Genomic DNA, 21,946 nt, shown 5'->3' on the forward strand with positions numbered 1-21,946 from the left:
GAATCTCTTCAAGTTCGATTTGCCTCCCACTGTCTCCTTGGCTTATGAGTTCTCGCTCTCGGAAAACTCCTCTCCTCGCAACGAAGACAACATTGTCCTTCGGTCTATAGAAGAGATATCCAAAGGATGTCTGCGGGTAGCCGATGAAAATACATTGCTCACTTCGAGGTTCAAGCTTGTCGTGAGTATCTTGTCTTACGAAAGCCTCGCAACCCCAAACCTTGATATGTGCCAACGAGGGACCTTTCCCTGTCCACATCTCGTAAGGTGTTTTGGCAACCTTCTTAGTAGGGACTCGGTTAAGGATATGGGCGGCAGTCTCTAAGGCATACCCCCAAAAAGAGATTGGTAGCGAAGCACGACTCATCATAGAGCGAACCATATCCAATAAGGTTCGATTACGCCTTTCAGCCACACCATTCAACTGCGGTGTCCTAGGAGGCGTCAATTGTGAAACTATTCCACACTCCTTGAGATAATCGTGGAATTCAAGACTTAGGTACTCTCCTCCTCGATCGGATCGAAGCATCTTGATTTTCCTGCCCAATTGATTCTCCACTTCATTCTTGAACTCTTTGAACTTTTCAAAGGTGTCTGACTTTTGCTTGATTAAGTAGATATACCCATATCTACTATAGTCATCGGTAAAAGTCACATAGAAGCGGTTCCCATCCTTCGTGGTTGATCTAAACGGTCCACACACATCGGTATGTATTAGGTCCAATAGACCCTCGCCCCTTTCACATGTACTCGTGAAGGGCGACTTAGTCATCTTTCCAAGCAAACAAGACTCGCATGTGTCATCTTCCTTAAGGTCGAATGACTCCAACACTCCATCCTTTTGGAGTTGGGCTATGCGTTTCTTGTTAACATGTCCAAGACGACAATGCCACAAGGAAGCTTTATCCATACTAGTGGAAGAATCAATATTCAAAACATCATTTCCTAAGTTATCAACAATCATAACGGTTTCATATATTCCATTACATGGTATAGCTTCAAAGTAAAAGACACCATTTAGATAAGCTAAAATAGAACCATTCTCATTATTAAAAGAAAATCTAAATCCTTGTCTATACAAACCATGAAATGAAATGATGTTTCTAGCCATTTCTGGCGAATAACAACAATTGTTCAAATCTAAAACTAAACTATTCCTAAGCACTAAGGAATACACTCCAATCTTGGTCACAGGCGACGATCTTCTGTTCCCCATGATTAGATTGATCCTTCCTTGCTCCACATCCCTACTTCTTCTTAGTCCTTGCACATTAGAATAAATGTGATAACCACAACCGGTATCAAGAACCCAAGAAATAACATGATTAGAATCATTAGATTTGATTGTATATATACCTGCGAAAGATGGCTTGATCTTTCCTTCTTTGATTGCTTGCAGGTAATCCGGGCAGCTTCTCTTCCAATGTCCTATCTTGTGGCAGTGGTGGCACTCTGCCTCCTTCGGGTTAGAGCAGGGCTTAGCGGGATCAACTTTGGTCCCACTAGAAGAGGCACCATCTCGGGATTTCACCTTGCGATAGTTCTTCGATGAAGCTTTCCTCTTCTTTCCCTTCCCTTGTCCAATAGTCAAGACAGGAGCAGCGGGCGGATTGGGAGTGGGTGCAACAGACTTGTCCTTGAAGTTGCTCTCAGCAACCCTCAAGAGACCTTGGAGCTTGCTTAGGGTGACCTCTTCTTTGTTCATGTGGTAGGTCATCCTAAATTGGTTGTACATCGGAGGCAAAGAGTGAAGCACCATGTCGATCGCCAAATCCTCACCGAAGTCAACATTCAACTTGCGAAGGCGGTCAACATACCTTTGCATCTTTTGCAAGTGCACGGTAAGAGATTCTCCATGACCCATCTTCGCGGAAATCATGTTAGTGAAAATCTCGTACCTCTCTTGTCTCGCGTTTTGGTGGTACCTCTCCAATAAGTCTTGGTGCATCTCGTACGGGTACATGTCCTCGTAGGACTTTTGGAATTCGGAGTTCATGGTGGCGATCATGATGCAATGTACCTTCGTTGCATCTCGCTCATGAGTTTCAAAGGCGGTGATTTCGGCTGGAGTAGCGATTTCGGTGTTGATTTTCTCGAGCTTCTTATCAAGGACATACTCTTTGTCCTCATAGCGAGCAATGGTGCGAATGTATCTTATCCATTCACTAAAGTTCGTTCCATCGAAGGTGACCTTTTGGCAAAGGCTCATCAACGTGAAAGAACTAGCAGCAGCGTTGTTTGCGTTCGACATCTACAATTAGAAAAGGACAAAGATAATTTAGAATAAGAATCCCTAATTATCACCCAATAAGAAAATTAGGGCTAGGATCCAACAATAACATTTACATATTAGAAAAGGGATGCCGTAATCTAACATGCAAATAAATTGAAGGTAAGTGAATGACGATTCACTAATTCTCCATCACAAAAACCTAAACTATTAGTCCTAAGTGTTTTTGAGAATTCCTTGGTTCGGATGAGATTCATTGAAACTATTCAATGACATGTTTAAATCTCGATATGCCCCTCTCGTTTGTGACTGGGATGCCGAGGATCACAAAGCGGGTGTGAATTACCATGCAAATTGACATGGTGCCTTCATTGTAACAATCACCTATTCGATGTGCCGGTAAACCACACACGCTCCATCGAACTATGATAAACAATGAATCACCCTTTGCCACCTTCGCTTAGAACCAATTAGTGTGCCGGTAAACCACACACGCTCCACTAACATCTTAGCAAGGTGCAAAGTGTAATTTCATGGGATTGCATCAATTCACTTTTCCTAAAGTAACTAGGATTGGGAAATTTTAAAAATATGTGTAGTTACTTTGTATTTCTAATTATACTTTTAATGAGAGGATGAGGTTGCCCTATCCTACCCGTTCGGCTAACGACCCTCCACCAATCAAGCAAGCGGTGGGTGTGAGTATACATCCATTAAGCGCCATTTTATAGGCCGCAACCTTATACCCACCTTATAGATCGGCTTCGTGAATGAGGCCTACTAACGGTAAGACTAGCATTTAGTTATACATATATATATTATTCTAGTAATATCATATTAGTATAGGGTTGTATTTTAAAACTTTTAAAATCTAGGGTTTGAAATTTAAGTTGTCTAAATTAACGCTTTTAATCACAAAAGTAAATTTCAAAACATGAGGGTACGTTTTAAACATTTAAAACATGGAGGATCAAATAACAAATAATTCCAATTAACAATTAATATCCTAATTATCTATATTTGATTTATTCAAGATTTCTTTGAAAGATAATTACCAAAATAGTTAAATAATTAATTAATTATCATATAAGGAAATTAAATATTTAATTAGTTGATAATTACCTTTGATTAGATCAAGATAACAATTATATTTATCAGAAAAACGAATTAATATTGATCTAATTAGTTTATGGTAAGTTTGGATAAGATAAACACAAGGAAATCCCGAATCTGGTCATTCCTGACGCCTGGACTCGCCGAGTGCACAAAGGGACTCGCCGAGTCAGGCCTACTCGCCGGTTCTAACTCTATGAACCTTCCGGTTCTAACTCTAGGAACCCTTCGGTTCCAACTCTGCAAACATGCACAGCATAAATCACATAGAAATAATGCAGTACAACACATAACATACATAGCATACAAATACTCTGTCACATAACTCTGGTTACCTACTCAAGGTAAAGTATAGTGAGAAGACTCACCTGGCAAGCAGAAAGCAGATATCTCCATACTTGAATCTCGAACTCGCCACCGCCTAACACGTAAGGCAAAACTCTCATGACTATAACTCTCGAGACTAGAATCAATCCTCTCAATGCACCTTCTTAAGGGTAAAAGAATATTTTACCCCTCTCTTGGCCCAAAGGCCACATCGCTGACCAAACCCTAAAAGTCAACGGTCAACCCTTGGTCAAAATCAAAGTCCTCAGTCAAAGTCAACCCCTGACTGACCCTACTCGCCGAGTCAACCCTATGACTCGCCGAGTTCCTATAATCAGAACTTCACTCAATCCGCGACCTAACTCGTCGAGTCACTCCGAGACTCGCCGAGTCCAACAACTCTGAGTCCACTCGCACACAACTCACCGAGTCATCCCTTGACTCACCGATTCTCGACTCAACCAGGGAATATCAGGACTCTTCGACAAGACTCGCCGAGTCCAAGAATAGACTCGCCGAGTCTAAGACTATCATCAACCTACTCGCCGAGTTGTTCATACAACTCGCCGAGTTCCAGGCCATCTTCATCCAACTCGCCGAGTTGTTCTTCCAACTCGCCGAGTTCCAGCTCATCTTCAAGCAACTCGTCGAGTCCACTCATGTGACTCGCCGAGTACCACCGGTCTGAATCCACTCAGAAGCATTCCAGGCCATGCAAATGATCCAAAACATAGGTCTAGTCTCATACAACTCATCCATCACGTAAAGTGGCCAACTTTACGTGAATCCAAAGAGATCTAGGCCTTATTCACTTATAACTAGGGTTTAGGACATGCAAGCTTCACTAAACAGTCCAACACAGGGACTTTCATGCTCTCTGATTCTTCTCCATTTCAGATCTGAGGTAGCAACCTCAGATCTAACCTCTAGACTTCCAATTTCACCCATAGACTAGATCCCACAAACCCCAAAATGAAGAAACAACATACAATCAATCCAAGAACGAGATGTTACCTCCAATGGACGTCCCAACTGCAATGAAATTCGAATCCAAGCAAAGCCCCTTGCCCCAAGCCTTCAATCTCACAAGATTCCTTCAACAAACTCCTCCAATGCTCCAAATACACTCCAATCTTCTTCAATCACACTTTCTAGGGTTTCTGGACTTCAAGAGGGAATAAAGAGGCTGGGGGAAGGATATAATGTTCTTTAAATAGGGCTCAACCCCGAGAATTAGGGCTTTCTCCACTCAGCGCCTACTCGCCGAGTCCATCTCATCGACTCGCCGAGTCGGCTACTTAACACGCGACCAAGCCGCGACTCTACTCGCCGAGTCCATCCATGGACTGGCCGAGTCGCTCTTTCCCAAATAACACTTTTAGCCCTTCAACTCTACTCTTGCTATTCCAGGATGTTACAAATCTTATTATTGAGGAAGTCAAAACATGCAAAATGAAACAATAGGTAAACAATTAACATAAGACAATATATTTACTTATAAATAATAGCCATTTATTTAATCATCGAATGTTAATTACAATTTATCTATTACACATTTCTAAACTATCTAATCTAAACTAATATCATCCTTTAGCCCAATGCTCCTAGGGTGTTGCAAGTGCTTAACCCTACTCAATCCCTTCGTAAGCGCATCTACTAGGTTATCCTCCGACGATACCCTCTTCACTACGAGGAGTCCTTGTTCTACCCGATGTCTAATAAAGTGATATTTTCTGTCGATATGTCGAGATCTGCCATGATCCCCCGGTTCCTTGGTCAAGGTAACCGCTCCTTCATTATAAAAGAAAATTTCCATAGGCTCCTATATGGATGGCACAACTCCAAGGTCTCCAATGAAGCTCTTTAACCATATTGCCTCCTTTTACACTTCGCTCACTGCAATATACTCTGATTCGCACGTTGAATCAGCTACGGTCTCCTGTTTGGAACTTTTCCAAGTCACTGCTCCTCCATTTAGGGTAATGACCCAGCCCGAATGCGAACGGTAGTTGTCTGTCGGTCTGAAAAATGGTGTCACTGTACCCTTGCACTTTTAAGTCATCACTCCCACCGAGGACTAGAAACCATTCGTTGGTCCTCCGAAGGTACTTAAGAATATTCTTGACTGCAGTCCAATGTACTTTGCCAGGGTTCCCTTGATATCTGTAGACCATGCTCAAAACGAAGGCCACATCAAGGCAAGTACAAGTCATAGCATACATAATCGAGCCGACTGCGGAAGCATATGGTACTCGGCTCATTTCTGTTATCTTGACTTCGGTACTCGGACTTTGAGTCTTACTCAGCTTGGCATTACTTTGGATTGGTAACTCTCCCTTCTTTGAATTCTCCACACTAAAACGTTTTAGTAACTTGTCCAAGTAAGTATTCTGACTAAGTCCTATTAGTCTCTTACTTCTGTTTCTCACTATCCTTATTCCCAGAATAAGCAGCCTCTCTGAGGTCCTTCATAGCAAAGCACTTCCCAAGCTAGTACTTTACTTCCTGCAGCATCGAGATATCGTTTCCTATGAGTAGTATGTCATCTACATACAATACGAGGAAGCTTACTATACTCCCACTAGCTTTAACATATACATATGATTCATCCTCGCTTCACAGAAAACCAAACTCTTTGACTTTGTCATCGAAACAAAGATTCCATCTGCGAGACGCGTGCTTTAGTCCATAAATGGACTTCTCAAGCTTACACACTCTATTGGGTTGCTTCTCATTGACAAAACCCTTTGGCTGAGCCATGTAAAACTCCTCCGCCAAATTCCCATTAAGGAAAGCAGTTTTGACATCCATTTGCCATATTTCATAATCATGAAATGCAGCAATGGCCAGCATCACCCTAATAGACTTTATCTTCGCAACTGGTGAGAAGGTCTCATCATAGTCAACTCCGGGAGTTTGAGTAAATCCCTTCGCAACCAATCGCGCCTTATAAGTGTGCACATTCCCATCCATGTTGGTCTTCTTCTTGAAGATCCATTTGAACCCGACCATCTTACGACCTGGTACATTGTCCTCACTTGTTATATGAAAACCATACAACACGGGTGGAACACTAACTCTACTGGAACATCTAAGAGGTAATGATTCGTCAATTGGTTCAATCGGAGTTTCCTCCTCGGGTTGAGCGCCAACGTTAGAGGTTCCTTCATCGCTCGACTCTTGAAGCTCTTCAAGATCGATTTGCATCCCATTGTCCCCTTGGCTTATGAGTTCTCGTTACCAGAAAACCCCTCTCCTCGCGACGAAGACAACATTGTCACTCGGTCTATAGAAGAGATATCCAAAGGACTTCTGTGAGTAGCCGATGAAAATACACTGCTCACTACGAGGTTCAAGCTTGTTATGAGTCTCTCGTCTTACGAAAGCCACGCAACCCCAAACCTTGATATGTGATTTGAAAGTTTCGTTTTTATTACTTCTTTTCATAGTTTATTTTTAGTTTAAACCATCTCATTTTAGTCAATCTTCATGCATATTTTCTCTTTTTGTCATTTTTCTCCTTTACCGGGTGCTTTCTAGTATTTTGAGCTTAATTTGCAGGATTTACCGAAGACTATTTGTTATTGGAGGCATGTGATTTGCTTGACTTGAAGTGGTGCGATTGGGCTAGGTGCTTGCGTAAAAGAAGAAATCAATTTGGATCTAATTTGTGGGCAAGAATGATGATAAGGCGACGTGCAATCGAGCTACAAGAAAATTTAAGGAGTATTAGGTCAATCATTAGAAGGCTTTGGAATGTCAAATGGGTCCTAAAGAGTTATGGTTGTGGGCTGAAGTTGAAGAAGTGAAGATTGGGCAAAATTGCATGATTAATGGCCCAAGTCTCACATTCAGCGTGACCCACGCGGTCCGCATGGTCTCATACGCGGTCCGCGTGAATTGTTCTGAGCTGATTCCGGGTTTGACTTGTTGACTCTATTTGTGGAAGTTTGGTAGGTGACTTTTGGTACTCTTTTTGAATCCGGAAATCAACCCCCTTTTGCTGGAGATGGGAGCCATTTTGGTGGGGGATGACTTGAAGAACACACACCATATTCTCTCAAAGAGCCTTGGAAGATTTGAAGAATTTTTGGAAGATTAGTGTAATTTCCTTTCATCTTGCATCTAAGACAATGTTTGATACTACTAAACTATATTGTTTTTCTTTTACTTTGGCCATGATTGGCTAAATTTTCATTTGGTTGATTAGGGTTTAACCCACGGATGATTATTTGCTTTGAAGACTTATCATTACATTTGCGTTTGATGTTTATGGGAATGTTTTCTAGTTAAACATCTTGTTGTGTTTATTTATATTTGATCATGAGCTTGGATGAATGAATGCTTGTTTTTGTTGATTATTTTCTTGGTTAAGTAATAGACCTTCAAATTAGTAAGCAACAAATGGTTTATATATTTGTTTTCATTTCATTTAGACCATGGAAATGTTTCCTCCATAATGATAATGTAAGCATGTGATTATCTTTTGGACTTAGTAACTCTTACAACTTAAAGCTAATTGATTTTCACAAGATTTTATGCTTCATTGATTTTGTGACTTCAATTAAGGAAATGTGTTAAGAGCTTCTCTAACCATTTTAATTTCTAAGAAGAGTTGAGGCAATTTGTGCTTATGAATTGCTATAGCCAAGTTAAACCAATTCACAAGTGTTATTCCATTAAGTCTAATGATAAGTCAATCATATCATCCATGAGGTGTTCCCCAAAATCAACCAATTCCACTTCTTTGAATTTAATCCAATCTTTTACTTGTTTACTTGTCATATTTTCATTCTAGCTAGTTTTAAGTTTTGTCAAACAATCGAAAGAACTAAATGCCCCCCCACCCATTTTAATTTTTTATTGTTATTTTACAAGTATTTTTACAAAGAGATTTTTCATAGAGTTATAAATTGAACCAATCTCCGTGGATTCGACCCCTTTACCACTATACACTATTTTAGTGTGTAAGATTTATGGTTATTAATTTTGTTGGCCTCGACAACCACCAAATTTTGGGGCCATTGCCAGGGATTGGTTTATTTTTAATCAATTTGTTTCTCTATGCCTAGATCTCAGCGTACAGGTGACTTGATTTACAACCCAGAAATCGAAAAAGAAGCAAGGCGTTTGGTGAAGGAAAAACGAGTTGAATGTGGTCAAACTTCTAACCCCCACGGGGACCCGGAGGTTGAAACCGCTTCATTAAGTGATATAGAACTCGATTCTAGTCCCGACCCTTGCCAATAAATTCCCGAAACACCACCCTTACAAAAAACTCCACCCATTATTGAAAGAATTGCAATGGCGGACGGAGGAGAAGTTCCCGAAAGAACTTTGAGGCAAATGATGGAGACCGATGTTACACAAACTCCAACCGGTATTAATTACTCGGTTTTGGAAGGAGGTTCAGAACTGAAGTCAAGTTTAGTCCATCACCTCCCAACTTTTCATGAATTGGAGAATGAAGACCCTCATAAGCACTTGAAGATGTTCTACATCATTTGCACTAGTATGAAGCCACAAGGGTCAACCGATGACCAAATCAAGCTAAGGGCATTCCCCTTTTTCATTGGCCGATAGAGCAAAATATTGGTTATTCTATCTTCCACCGGGGTCGATCAACTCATGGACCGACATGGCAAGAGCTTTCCTAGATAAGTTCTATCCCGCCTCAAGAGTCTCAAGTCTTAGAAATGAGATTTGTGGAATCTGCCAAGGTCAAAATGAGACTTTTCATGATTATTGGGAGAGGTTCAACAACTTGTTCTACAGTTGCCCACAACACCAAATTCCAGAAAAACTCCTCATTCAACACTTCTATGAGGGATTGTTGCCAATGGAGAGAAGACTAGTTGATGCCTCAAGATGTTGTGATGTCTTTAGTAAAACTCCACAACAAACAAGACAACTTTTCAACACCATAACCGCGAATTCTCAACATTTTGGCCCGTGCCAAGACATGAAGAGAGACACACAACACAAAGTCAATGAAGTGGGAACATCAAATCTTGAGTCTCAAATAAAAGATCTAACCTCCGTTGTCCGAAAGCTAGCTATGGGAAAAACTCCACAAGTGATGGTTTGTGGAATATGTGCAACAATGGGACATCCTACAGATATGTGTTCCATCCATCAAGAAGATGCGGTGCATGTGAACGCCACAGGAGAGTTCCAAAACTACCACAACAAGCCATACAGTTACCAAAATGCATATAATTCAAGTTGGAAGCGAAATCCTAATATGAGCAACAACCCAAGACCATTGCCTCAAAATGCATTAGTTAGACCATCTTATCCACATCAACAACCACACTATCAACCCAAACCGCACTTTCCACATCATCATCAACAACCTCCTCAATCTCAAGCAAGTAGCTCTGGAATGTCTCTTGAAGACATTGTCAAATCCCTAGCCACTAGTACCTAAAAATTCCAAAAAGAGACAAGGACTAGTATCTCCAACCTTGAAGCACAAATGGGAGATATAGTTACATCTATAAGCAAGTTGGAATCCCGTGGTAAACTCCCTTATCAAATCAAAAAGAACCCAAATGTCAATGTGGTGACCTTGAGAAGTGGCAAACAAGCCGGAGAAAGTAGTTCAAAGAAGAAGCCAAGGGAAGAAGAGGAAGAAATAGAGATCATTCCCATTAAAGAACCTATAGTCAAGAACGATGCACAAGTCGGAGCCCCAAAGAAGACTACCCCTCTAGTAACACCAATAGCCACTCAACCGTTGTTCCCCTCCCGACTTGCAACTTCGAAGAAGAATATGGAGGAGAAAGAGATCTTGGACACCATCCGAAAGGTGGAAGTAAACATCCCTCTACTTGATGCAATCAAGCAAATCCCGAGATATGCAAAGTTTTTGAAAGAACTTTGTACCAACAAGAGGAAGTTGAAGGGAAATGAGAAGATTTTGATGAATGAAAACGCATCCGCGGTTCTACAAAGGAAACTTCCACCCAAATGCAAAGATCTCGGAATGTTCATAGTTCCTTGCAAGATTGGAGATGTCACTTTTAGTAGTTCTATGCTTGATCTTGGTGCCTCTATCAATGTCATGCCCTATTCGGTGTATGAATCATTGAATGCCGGACCCTTAAGTGAAACCGGTGTCATAATATCTCTTGCGGATAAATCAAGTGTCTTTCCTAGAGGTATTTTGGAAGATGTCCTAGTACAAGTAAACCAATTGGTCTTCCCGGCGGATTTCTATGTGATTGACCTAGATGAACAAGTATCCTAAAAATCGGGTATAATCTTACTTGGGAGACCATTCTTGAAGACGACTAGAACAAAGATTGATGTGTATGCGGGAAGATTAACAATGGAATTTGATGGTGAAACAATAAGTTTTAACATTTATGATGCTATGAGGTATCCTAGTGATGTTTCATCTTTGTGCTTTATAGATGTTGTCGCACTGTTGACTCAAGAATTGTTCGAGTTGCGTGATGATGACATGTTGGAGATGGTTTTGAGCAAGGGGTTTGATTGTGCAAAATTAGCCAAGAAATTGAAGCTCTATTCGCTAGACCCCGAAATTGAAAGATTAATCAATAATTTGGAGATCAAGATGACCACCCAATTTAGTGTGAAGCAAATTGAATTACCTCAAACTCACACGAGATTGCCACCCTCCCTTGTCCAACTGCCCGAATTGGAATTGAAGGTCTTACCTCAACACTTGAAGTATGCCTACTTGGGAAAGAATGAAACCTTTCCGGTTATCATTTCAACTCACTTAAACGAATTTGAAGAAGAGCAACTCCTCAAGGTGTTGAAGAAGCATAAAGAAGCCATGGGTTGGACGATTGCGGATATTAAAGGATTGAGTCCCTCCACTTGTATGCACAAGATCTTAATGGAGGATGAACTCAAGCCAAGTAGGGACGCGCAAAGAAGGTTGAATCCGCCAATGATGTAAGTGGTCAAGAAAGAGATTTTGAAGCTCCTAGATGCGGGGATGATCTATCCAATTTCAGATAGCAAGTGGGTGATCCCGGTGCAAGTCATTCCAAAGAAGACGGGAATCACGGTGGTCGAGAACAACAAAGGTATAATGGTCCCCACCCGTATGCAAAACGGGTGGAGAGTATGTATTGACTACCACAAACTCAATGCAAGTACAAGAAAATATCATTTCCCATTGCCTTTCATTGACCAAATGTTAGAAAGGTTGGCCGGGAAATCTCATTATTGTTTTCTCGACGGGTATTCCGGATTTCACCAACTCCCGGTGGCACCGGAGGACCAAGAAAAGACAACATTTACATGTCCATTTGGTACTTTTGCATACCGGAGAATGCCATTCGGATTATGTAATGCCCTGGCCACTTTCCAACGTTGTATGGTTAGTATCTTTTCGGAATATGTTGAAAATATAATTGAAGTTTTCATGGATGACTTTACGGTATATGGAAACTCCTTTCAAGAGTGTTTGACCAATCTCACCAAAATTTTAAAAAGATGCTTTGAAACAAATCTGGTTTTAAATTTTGAGAAATGTCATTTCATGGTGAGTCAAGGTCTCATCTTGGGTCATATTGTGTCAAAGAAAGGAACTGAGGTAGATAAGGAAAAAATCAATGTTATTCAAAGCTTACCTTACCCGACTTGTGTTCGGGAAGTTCGTTCCTTTTTGGGCCATGCAGGTTTCTACCGACGATTCAACAAGGACTTTTCAAAGATAACAAGACCAGTGTGCCAACTTTTGCAAAAGGAGGTTGATTTCGAGTTCAATGAGGCGTGCAAAGAAGCTTTTGACAAGCTCAAAGAGTTGCTTACATCCACCCCCATCATGCAAGCACCAATTTGGGATCTCCCCTTTGAGATCATGTGTGATGCAAGCAACTATGCGATACGTGCCGTTTTGGGTCAAAAGAATGGGAGGGCCTCCCACGTGATCTATTATGCATCAAGGACGTTAGACAATGCTCAAAGCAACTAATCCACCACGGAGAAGGAGCTATTGGCCATAGTGTTCGCCTTGGAGAAATTTAGACAATACCTACTTGGTACCAAGGTCATAGTGTATTTGGATCACGTAGCACTTAAGTACTTGATGACGAAGAAAGATGCAAAGCCTAGACTCATCCGGTGGATTTTATTGTTACAAGAATTTGATTTGGAAATCCGGGACAAGAGCGGATGCAAGAACCTTGTTGCCGATCACTTAAGTCGGATCACTTCAAATGAAACCTCTTCCCCTGTGCGGGATGAGTTTCCGGATGAGCATCTCTTTTCCCTTACTCAATCTATTCCTTGGTATGCCGATATCGTTAACTTTTTGGTCACAAAAAGGTATCCCGACACATTCACACGTGCTCAAAAAGAAAAGTTGCAAAGTGATACAAAATACTATGTGTGGGATGAACCTTATTTGTGGAAACATTGTTCCGATCAAATCATTAGGCGATGTGTTCCCCAACAAGAGCACCAATCCATTTTGCAATTCTGTCATGAATTTGCTTGTGGGGGACACTTTGGACCTAGACGGACTTTGAGAAAGGTCCTTGAGTGTGGATTATTTTGGCCAACCATGTCACGCGATTGTTATTTGTTTTGCAAAGGTTGTGAGCGGTGCCAAAGGACGAGAAACATTTTGCAGAAGAACCAAATGCCCCAAAATCCAATCCTTGTTTGTGAAATTTTTGACGTATGGGGGATTGATTTCATGGGCCCATTTCCCGTCTCATTTGGCAACATTTACATTTTTCTCGTGGTTGACTATGTTTCTAAATGGGTTGATGCCAAAGCCACAAGATCGGACGATGCCAAAACGGTTATCGAGTTTTTAAAGTCTAATGTTTTTGTGAGATTTGGTGTGCCTAGAGCTTTGATTAGTGATCGAGGGACGCATTTTTGTAACAAGATGATGGAGGCTTTACTGAAAAAGTACAACGTGACCTACCGTGTTTCAACAGCCTATCACCCTCAAACGAACGGTCAAGCAGAGGTTTCGAATCATGAAGTGAAGAGTATACTTGAGAAAAAAGTGAATCCCTCAAGAAAAGACTGGAGTTCAAGGCTTGATGATGCCTTGTGGGCCTATCGGACCGCGTACAAGACCCCGATAGGAATGTCCCCGTTTAGGTTGGTCTTTGGGAAGCCATGCCATCTTTACGTGGAATTGGAACACCGTGCATTTTGGGCGGTCAAACAATGCAATTTCAACATCGATGAGGCAGGAAGGCATAGGAAGCTTCAACTCCAAGAGTTGGAGGAGATGAGAAATGACTTCTATGAAAACTCAAGGATTTACATGGAAAGGACAAAGATTTTCCATGACAAGTCCATTACCCACAAACATTTCGAGCCGGGACATAGGGTTTTGCTTTATCATTCGCGATTGAAATTATTTCCAGGAAAATTGAGGTCAAGATGGATAGGTCCGTTTGTTGTGCTAAAAGTCTTTGAGTATGGATCGGTTGACATCCAAAGTGAAGAAACAGGGCAAATCTTTAAAGTCAATGGGCATCGATTGAAACCTTTTTATGAAGGTTTTAATGCAAATATCTTAAAAGTCATGCAATTGGGTGCCCCGGAGTACTGAAATCAAGAAGGAAGCACGTCTCGCCAAAGACGTTAAAGAGGGGCATTTTTGGAAAACTAAAGTTTTCATCTTTTCTATTTCCGAATAAATGTCGTAGTTGGTTCATTTTTTGGATTTAACATCTCTTCTTCTTCCTTATTGAGATAACAGAATGTTGGATTTAAAGACTCGGTGTTCGTATTGGTCAAAGAGCTGAAAATTAAAAAAAAAATGGCGAAAATTATTCACGCGGTCTGCGTGTACTCGAGCTTCCGTCCGCGTGTTTATTAACACGGACCGCGTGTAGTCCCTCAAGTGTCCGCGTCCATTATCAGCAAACAGAAGAGTTTCAGCCTTATTCACGCGGTCCGCGTGTACTCAAGGTCCCGTCCGCGTGTATATTCAAATGGACTGCGTCTTATCCCTCCAAGTGTCCACGTCCATTACCCGAAAACAGAAGAGTTCCAGTCCAATTCACGCGGACCACGTGTTATCGAAAGCTTGTGCGCGTGTATATTAAAACGGACCGTTTGTGGGCAGGAGTCGATTGCGTGTCGTGAAAGGGAAATCAGAATATCTAGGGGTTTATTCACGCGGACCGCGTGTACTCTCGTCCGCGTCCACGTGATCTGTTGACCAACGTTGACTCATTTTGACCAGGTTTGACCACGAATTAAACCCCCTCTTTATCACCAGCCGACCCTTCTCCTCCCCACTTCTTATTCTTCCTTTCCCCTAACCTCCATCTCCACCACTGAAACTCACTTTCTCGTCAAATCGCTGGTCGGAATTTCGCGAGACCACCGCCATTCTTCTCCAAATTCAGAGCTCTACAAACCCCACTAAAACAATGGTCGGATCTGTTGCTATATCTCGGGGCGCCACCACCATCCCATCGCCACTTTCCAGCCGATTTCCGGCCAACTCCGGCCACTTCTCGCGATTCCGACACCACCATTGTACTCTTCCTGAACAAGGCTACAAACCCCACCAAAAATATTTCCCAAAGCTCGCCGAAAAATTTCGCCTGAATTTCAAGCCATTTCCGGATACGTTGGGTTTTCGTGGTAAATTTCTTCTCCTGGGATATTGAACAAAAGCTTAAAGTTTGAGGTGGAGAGTTGCAAGATTGTCAAATCCCGAATTTTTGCGCGCAAACTTTTAATTGTATCAAATGAATTTAGGAATCATTTCTTGCTTTGATTGTTGAATTGCTTTAGAAGTCCATAGGGAGTTAGTTGGTGATTTGGATTGACATATTGTTTGTTGAAATTGTGGTTCGTGTAGTGGTTATTTTTCATGCAGGAAGTCCATGTCTACATCTAGGAAGCGTCCGACTGCTGCCCTAAGCAAAACCTCGGTAAGAAATCAAAGCGATGCTCCAGATATCCCAAGATTTCGGGATGCCAAGGCAGCCGAAAACTACACAAAGAGCTTTCCTAGAAAAGTTGCATCCACCAAATTCGTGTGCAAGCCCACGCTTATATCACTTGGGGTTCTTGAAGGGGTCACCCAATTTTGGGTGGGAAAACCTTCTCAACCTCATGGCGCACACTTACGAGCTCCCCACTAGAGAGTTTCTCGCCGATAGCGGGTACGACATCGAAAAAAGGAAAGCCGCATTCTAACTTCTAGGGAACCGAAGGTACATCGATTTTGCAACGATAAACAACATCTTGGGCTTGTCTTCTTCAAACACATCCACAATTTTCGACGTCCTACCTGCTGAGTTCAATCACGAGACCTTTTGGACGAAAATCACCTGGGGTATCTTCTTGTGTGCCGGTCGGGATAAAGCAACCTCTATCATCCACCCATGCCTCCGCATTGCCCATCGCATCCTGGTGTGTACAGTTTTTGCCCGCAAAGAAGCCGGCCAGGTCATCAAAAATTAGCTCTTATTCCTTTGGTGTATGACAAGGCGTGAAAGGCCGCCAATCCCGGACTTTGCTTCATTCTTCTTCCACAAATGCGCCCACATGAGATCCAAGACGTTCGGTGATATTTGCATTGGGGGATTTGTCACACTTTTGGTTCGCGGTCTTGACATCGAGCTCCCGGATGAATTCCAGCCTGTTGTCAGCAAAAATCTTTTGGATGAGCGCGCCCTCATAAACATGCACCACATTCGTTGCAGGAATAGGAGCATCTTCACATGGTTTTGTCCTCAAGGGGTCGGGTATCTCGTTCTTCCCGACCCTCGAGTCACCAACTTCACCTTCCACGATCGCACTCAATGGAGACTCGCGAGGACCATCACTCAGTCAGTCAATGAGGATGTGCTCCAAGATCAAGATGATGATGAGATGCCTATGGATGACGAGCCCGACAATGAGCCCACCCATGGTTTGCAGCACGCCCAACCACAAGCCCCTCCTGGGTACTACCCGCTTCCCCCAATTTTTCCGAGCGGTTCGAGGCGCTTTGTGTATCAAACCAAATCATGTCCCATCAAATGCACCATATGTGGGGGTGGCACCAATCCCAAAACCATTTTGAGAACGTCCCACTTCCACCTCCCTATCCATACCCCCCACCCACCCATCCTTATCCCCCTCCACCTTACCCTTACCCCTACCCCCAATACCCGTATCCTCCTCCCGATCCCCCGGTTTAGGTACTTTCTCCTCGCCCCAAGCATTGAGGACAATGCTTATTTCTAAGCTTGGGGTGGGGTATTCCTTTTTCTTTTTAATTTATCATGCATTTTAAATTATGATGCATAGCATTTTAGTATAAATTGCATTAAAAAAATTATTTTCTTCTTTTCCATCTTTTATTTTTGCATGGCATTTAGCTTAGGGCATTAGCATTCATGCATTTTTGTTTTATGTTTATTCTGACCTCTCTTGGATGCCATGGAACAGATTCATAGTTATTGTATCATTATTGGTCCAGGATCTTGTTGCTATCTCACCCATCGAACCGGGACCACTAGCTGCAGCTTGGGATTTCATATTTGGGATCAGATGCTGGTAGCTTAAAGGGGTAAGTGATCATGGCCAGGTAGTTTTCATGAAGAATTATGCATACAATACTAATGACTATAGGATATACTATAGCACTGGATGTCTTAACCTTGCGATCACTACCGCCGAGAGGATCACACTTGATGATTTTAGAACCGTTAGGATGAAGCAATGGTGCTTGTCCCAGAGTAAAATCCATATCCGGCCTCTTTACATCACCATCTCGTTTTGCGATTTCCTTAGGATTTTAGAGAGTCTTTTAGTCAACACTTGGACATTTTCATCATTTTTGATTCAAAAAAATATTATCACAAGTTTATAAAGGAGCTTACATTACATCTTTATGCTCCACACATGGTCATTTTCACACTTAGACCATTCAGATTATATTACTACCCTTTCGGTTCCACTCACACACTTTTGGGAATCAAATTTTGAGTAAAAGGGTTTTCTTGATTCCGATTGTTAATACATTACCCTCAAGTATGGTGCATCTAGTTTGAAAAAAAAAACATGCAAATTTTCTGCTGCAACTATCTTAGACAAGTGGTCGGTTCAATTATTGAACAAATTTTCCAACATCTCGGTCATCCGGCGTTTGATATTCATTTATTTAGGATTGTATATTTGTATATAGATCGAGCTGTTTCTTTTCGCAAATTGGTGATGTTAGAGAGGCTGTTGAGTCAGATACTATGGGAGGTTCGGGTCAACGCTAAGTGAGCCAATTCCTACAACGGCGCCCGAGAGATTAAACCTAGTTACACATGAGAGAAACCGGCAGACGTGAGATCAGAGTGTGCACTTCAAGAAGAGCTCCACCCGAGCCCATCCAGTTGCTTTTCCCTACTATATATATGTTATTCATTATATGCATGTTCCATTGAGGCTGCGACTGACCATCCCTCCTTACTCACCTAGAGGAGTTGTCCAGGCTGTGGTTTATGATCCCATTGTCATCGGATGAGCAGTTCTCATTAAGAACTACCTTTTTCACTTCCTCCATCTTTCTTCTATTCGTGAGAAGTTCCTTAAGGAATTTTGCATATTTTGCTATTTGTGCGACAACTTTGATGAAGGGTATGTTGATTTGAAGAGCTTTAATATGATCAAGAAACTTCTGGTACTCCTCTTCCTGTTTTTCACTCTTAGCTCGGATTGGATATGGCAATGGAGGCTGAAAGGGCTTTTCAGAAATCTGATTCTTCAAATTTGGCTGTGGACTCGGCGAGTCCATATTCTGGACTCGGCGAGTAGGCTCTGTTCCATGAAGATTTTGATTTTGGTCTTGAGTTTCTGCATCCTCCTTCTGCAATTCCTTGGGCGCTTCATTCTGAATAGGGACCAGAGGAGTGATTATCTTCCCACTTCTTGTTGTGACTATGTTTATGTGCGCGCCTTGTGGGTTATTTTCGGTTTTACTCGAAAGTTCGCCCGGTGCTCTTTGGTTGATTTGTTGAGCAAGTTTCCCCAGCTGCGTTTCTATGTTGTGGATTGATGCTTGCTGGTTTCTAAGCATGGTTCTTGTTTCTTGAATTGCAGCATCATGATTACTATGTCTCTTTTCTGAAGCAGCTACAAATTTGGTAAGCATTTCTTCCAAACTTGGTTTTCTTTCTTGTGTCGGCTCCTCCTTTTGGTAAAAACCTCTTCCTTTCTGCCTGTACTTCTCCTCCTTAGCCTTCTTGTACTCTTCATAAGGGAGCCACTCTTTCTTTCGTTTTCGCCAATCTTCATCATATCGGTCCCCACTTGAGTAACATACTTGCACCTTCTTGTTGCCATTTTCATCTATGTCGCAGTCTCTAATAAGATGAGGCCCATTGCAGTTTTCACACCCTACCCGTATAGCATGTATCGTTTGGTCCATTTTGTCCATCCTCCTATCCATGTTTTTCAACATGGCCATCACTGCTGATAAGTCTTCTGAAGCTGCATAGGCGGACCCCCTTGTTACATCATTTCTTGGATTATGGTATTCTCTAGAATGCTTAGAGAATTCTTCAATTAGCTGCTTTATCACAGGAGGTGCCTTCTTCGTAAGTGGACCTTGCGAGTCAAGTAGTTGCCTTGTTGTAACATTTAATCCATCATAAAAGATGGAGACTTCTTGCTGACTATTGAGGTCGTGATGTGGGAAATTCCTTAGCAAGCTCTTGTACCTCTCCCAAGCTTCATATAGTGACTCTCCAGCTTGTTGTTCAAAATTAGCTATGGCTTTCTTGAGCTTGGATATCTTGGATGGTGGGCAGAATTGATCAATGAACTCTTCTTTCAGTTGGGCCCATGTGGTAATGGATCCGGGGGAAGTGACTTAAGCCAATACTTTGCAACACCCTTCAAAGTAACCGGAAGCATGCGAAGTAGCTGAGTTTCCCGAGGCACGTTGGGAACATTGAAATAATCAGCTACATCATTAACTTCATCCAAGTGCTTGTAGGCATCTTCATGATCTTTGCCAGTGAAAGGGATTTCTTTAAGTAAAGCTAGGATATGACCCTTGAGCTCAAAAGTAGCAGTTGCGGGAATTGCGGGCTGTACAAGTCCCAGGCCAGTGTCATCGCGCATCCTCTTCTTCCACTCCCCCATGGGGACTTCATCGATATTAGCCATAGTGATAGCTAAATCGTCCTCAAAATCAGATTCGTGCTCGTATGTAGGTTCTTCTTCTTCCTCAGTCTCGTACTCGGTGTCTTCTTTAATCAGGTCTTCGATTGTTAAAGACGCGCTGGATGCTCCTGTTGCTGCTCTTCATCTTGCTGAAAACTGACTTGAGGTTCTTTAGTGGCGAATTCTTTGAAGAAACGGATTCTCCAACGGCTTTTCCTTTGTTCCTCCTTAGTGCGGATTCCGGGTCTTCGAGAGGAGGAACCAGATGTGTATCGGATCCTCGGGTCATGAAACAACTGCAAATAAACAAGAAAAACGCGTAAAAAAACAAAAAATGAAACAGAACGAAAACGAAAAAGAGTTTGGCAAATAGGAGGCAACTCGCCGAGTAGGTGCGATTGCACTCGGCGAGTATCCTGTTTACAACTAAAAAAAATTAAAACTAATTAAAAGACTTCTAAAAAGAACTAATAATTTCTAAAACCTAACCTACTTACTGTATTACTGAAAAATAACTTTGTGCAAGAGAAACTCACACAAAGGATCGATAAAATTAGGAATTAGACTTAATTTTGGAATCGTTCCCCGACAACGGCGCCAAAAACTTGATGTGTAAAATGCACTGGTTTTATTCCTACTTTTAGTTGATAAATTAAGCACACAAAGGTAGTGAACCTGTCTTTTAGTGGTATAGTTGGATAAGTAGGGTGTCGAACTCAGGGAACGAAAATTAAAATAATAACTAATTTTAACTAAGCAAGTAATAAAAGTAAAAGGGTTTTTCTCTAGTTTTACAAGACTAGAAACTTAAACACACCACTTAAGACAAATAACAAATTCACCAAATTTGATAAATGGTTTCTGTTTAGGTCGAACCAATTCACTCCTATGGTTATTTATATGATAAATCAATTGTTATTGGTTACCAACTATAGTGGTTAGGTTCATGTTCATTACTACTAACCCTTAGACAATTAATCAATTCAAGCAGTGGCCAATTGTTTAAACTAATTAATTCCCTAGTTCAATTATTTGGATTAAATAAGATTTGTAATTGGTTAATCAAGTTGGTGTTTCAATTAACCTCTTGTTTGTTGGTTTCTCAAACAAGCTCACACATTAATTTACCCATTCTCTAATTAATCCTAGTTTCATATTCATTATTCCTAGGCATATGATAAAGTGTTCACATAAACATATGAGGTTAACAACTAAGAGATGTTCATGCAGCTTAATTGTCTTCCAATTAACAGAAAATAGTTGTGGTTAATGCATAAGGTTCTTTAACAAACTTAATTTAATAAGATCACCAATAAACTATCAATGAAAAAGTAATAATTAAACCATAGGAGTAACTTGGTCTTCCCAAACAGAAACAAAACGAATTTAGTTCATAGTCACAGTAAAAACAAACTCAAAAACAAGTTCAACTAGGCTAGACATGCTTAAATTCTAAGATTAAGTGGAATGTATAACCTAAATTGCCTTGATCCTTCAAAGGATCGAAGGTTAGGGTTTCTCAGCTCTCCAAAGGGTTCTTCAATCGCAGGTGGAGCTCCCAAAACGCCAGAAATATCCCCAATTTGGATAAAGGTTCGATATTTATAATTATCACAAAACATGGGCTACTCGGCGAGTAGCCTCGCGGACTCGCCGAGTACAGGTAAAGTCCATCTATTGCTAGGAGTCTTGACTTATCTTCGGGAATATTCTTGGGTACTCACCGAGTAGCCTCGCGGATTCGCCGAGTTAGTGTGTTTTTTCCTCATTCTTCATTCTTTGGTCTTTAATTGCTTCTCCTTGTTCCTTTTTACTTCCAAGCATGTCTTTTGGATTGAAAACAAAATTTAAGCATTATTAAGTACCTTTTGTCCACATTATGCACATAATTAGCTAAAAATGTATGCTAAACATATGACTAATTATGCAAATATCAAAATATCCACACTTGACTTTTGCTTGCCCCTAAGCAAAACTGAATTCTAACACATTAGAACCACATATGACAACTCCAATATAACCCAACCATTATGCCAAGACCACAACGCATGCATTTGTGTCTAAAATTTTCCTAAATACCCCCATACTCTAAATACTCACAATCCTCATAAACATTCGCCCACTCATCCCGAACATTGATCATTTTATGCATCCTTC

The 21,946-nt window shown here is 41.4% G+C and overlaps 1 protein-coding gene and 1 non-coding gene across 2 annotated transcripts; both read left to right on the plus strand.

The window, feature by feature from the left end:
* Positions 1-10,445: 10,445 nt before the first annotated feature.
* LOC145060320 (uncharacterized) lies at positions 10,446-10,922 on the plus strand. The gene has a single exon (XM_079008010.1). The coding sequence runs from the start codon at positions 10,446-10,448 to the stop codon at positions 10,920-10,922; it is 477 nt and encodes a 158-aa protein (XP_078864136.1).
* An 8,380-nt stretch (positions 10,923-19,302) lies between these two features.
* LOC145060800 (small nucleolar RNA R71) lies at positions 19,303-19,409 on the plus strand. Its single transcript, XR_013686983.1, has one exon. It is a non-coding gene; the product is annotated as a small nucleolar RNA R71 (small nucleolar RNA).
* Positions 19,410-21,946: the final 2,537 nt, after the last annotated feature.

Source organism: Lactuca serriola, chromosome 6 (assembly GCF_051521515.1).
Source record: "Lactuca serriola cultivar US96UC23 chromosome 6, Lser_US96UC23_V15, whole genome shotgun sequence".
NCBI classification, from domain to species: Eukaryota; Viridiplantae; Streptophyta; class Magnoliopsida; order Asterales; family Asteraceae; genus Lactuca; species Lactuca serriola.

Coding starts and splice junctions, on each gene's coding strand:
- LOC145060320 (XM_079008010.1), top strand. CDS start 10,446: ATGGAGGAGAAAGAGATCTTGGACACCATCCGAAAGGTGGAAGTAAAC.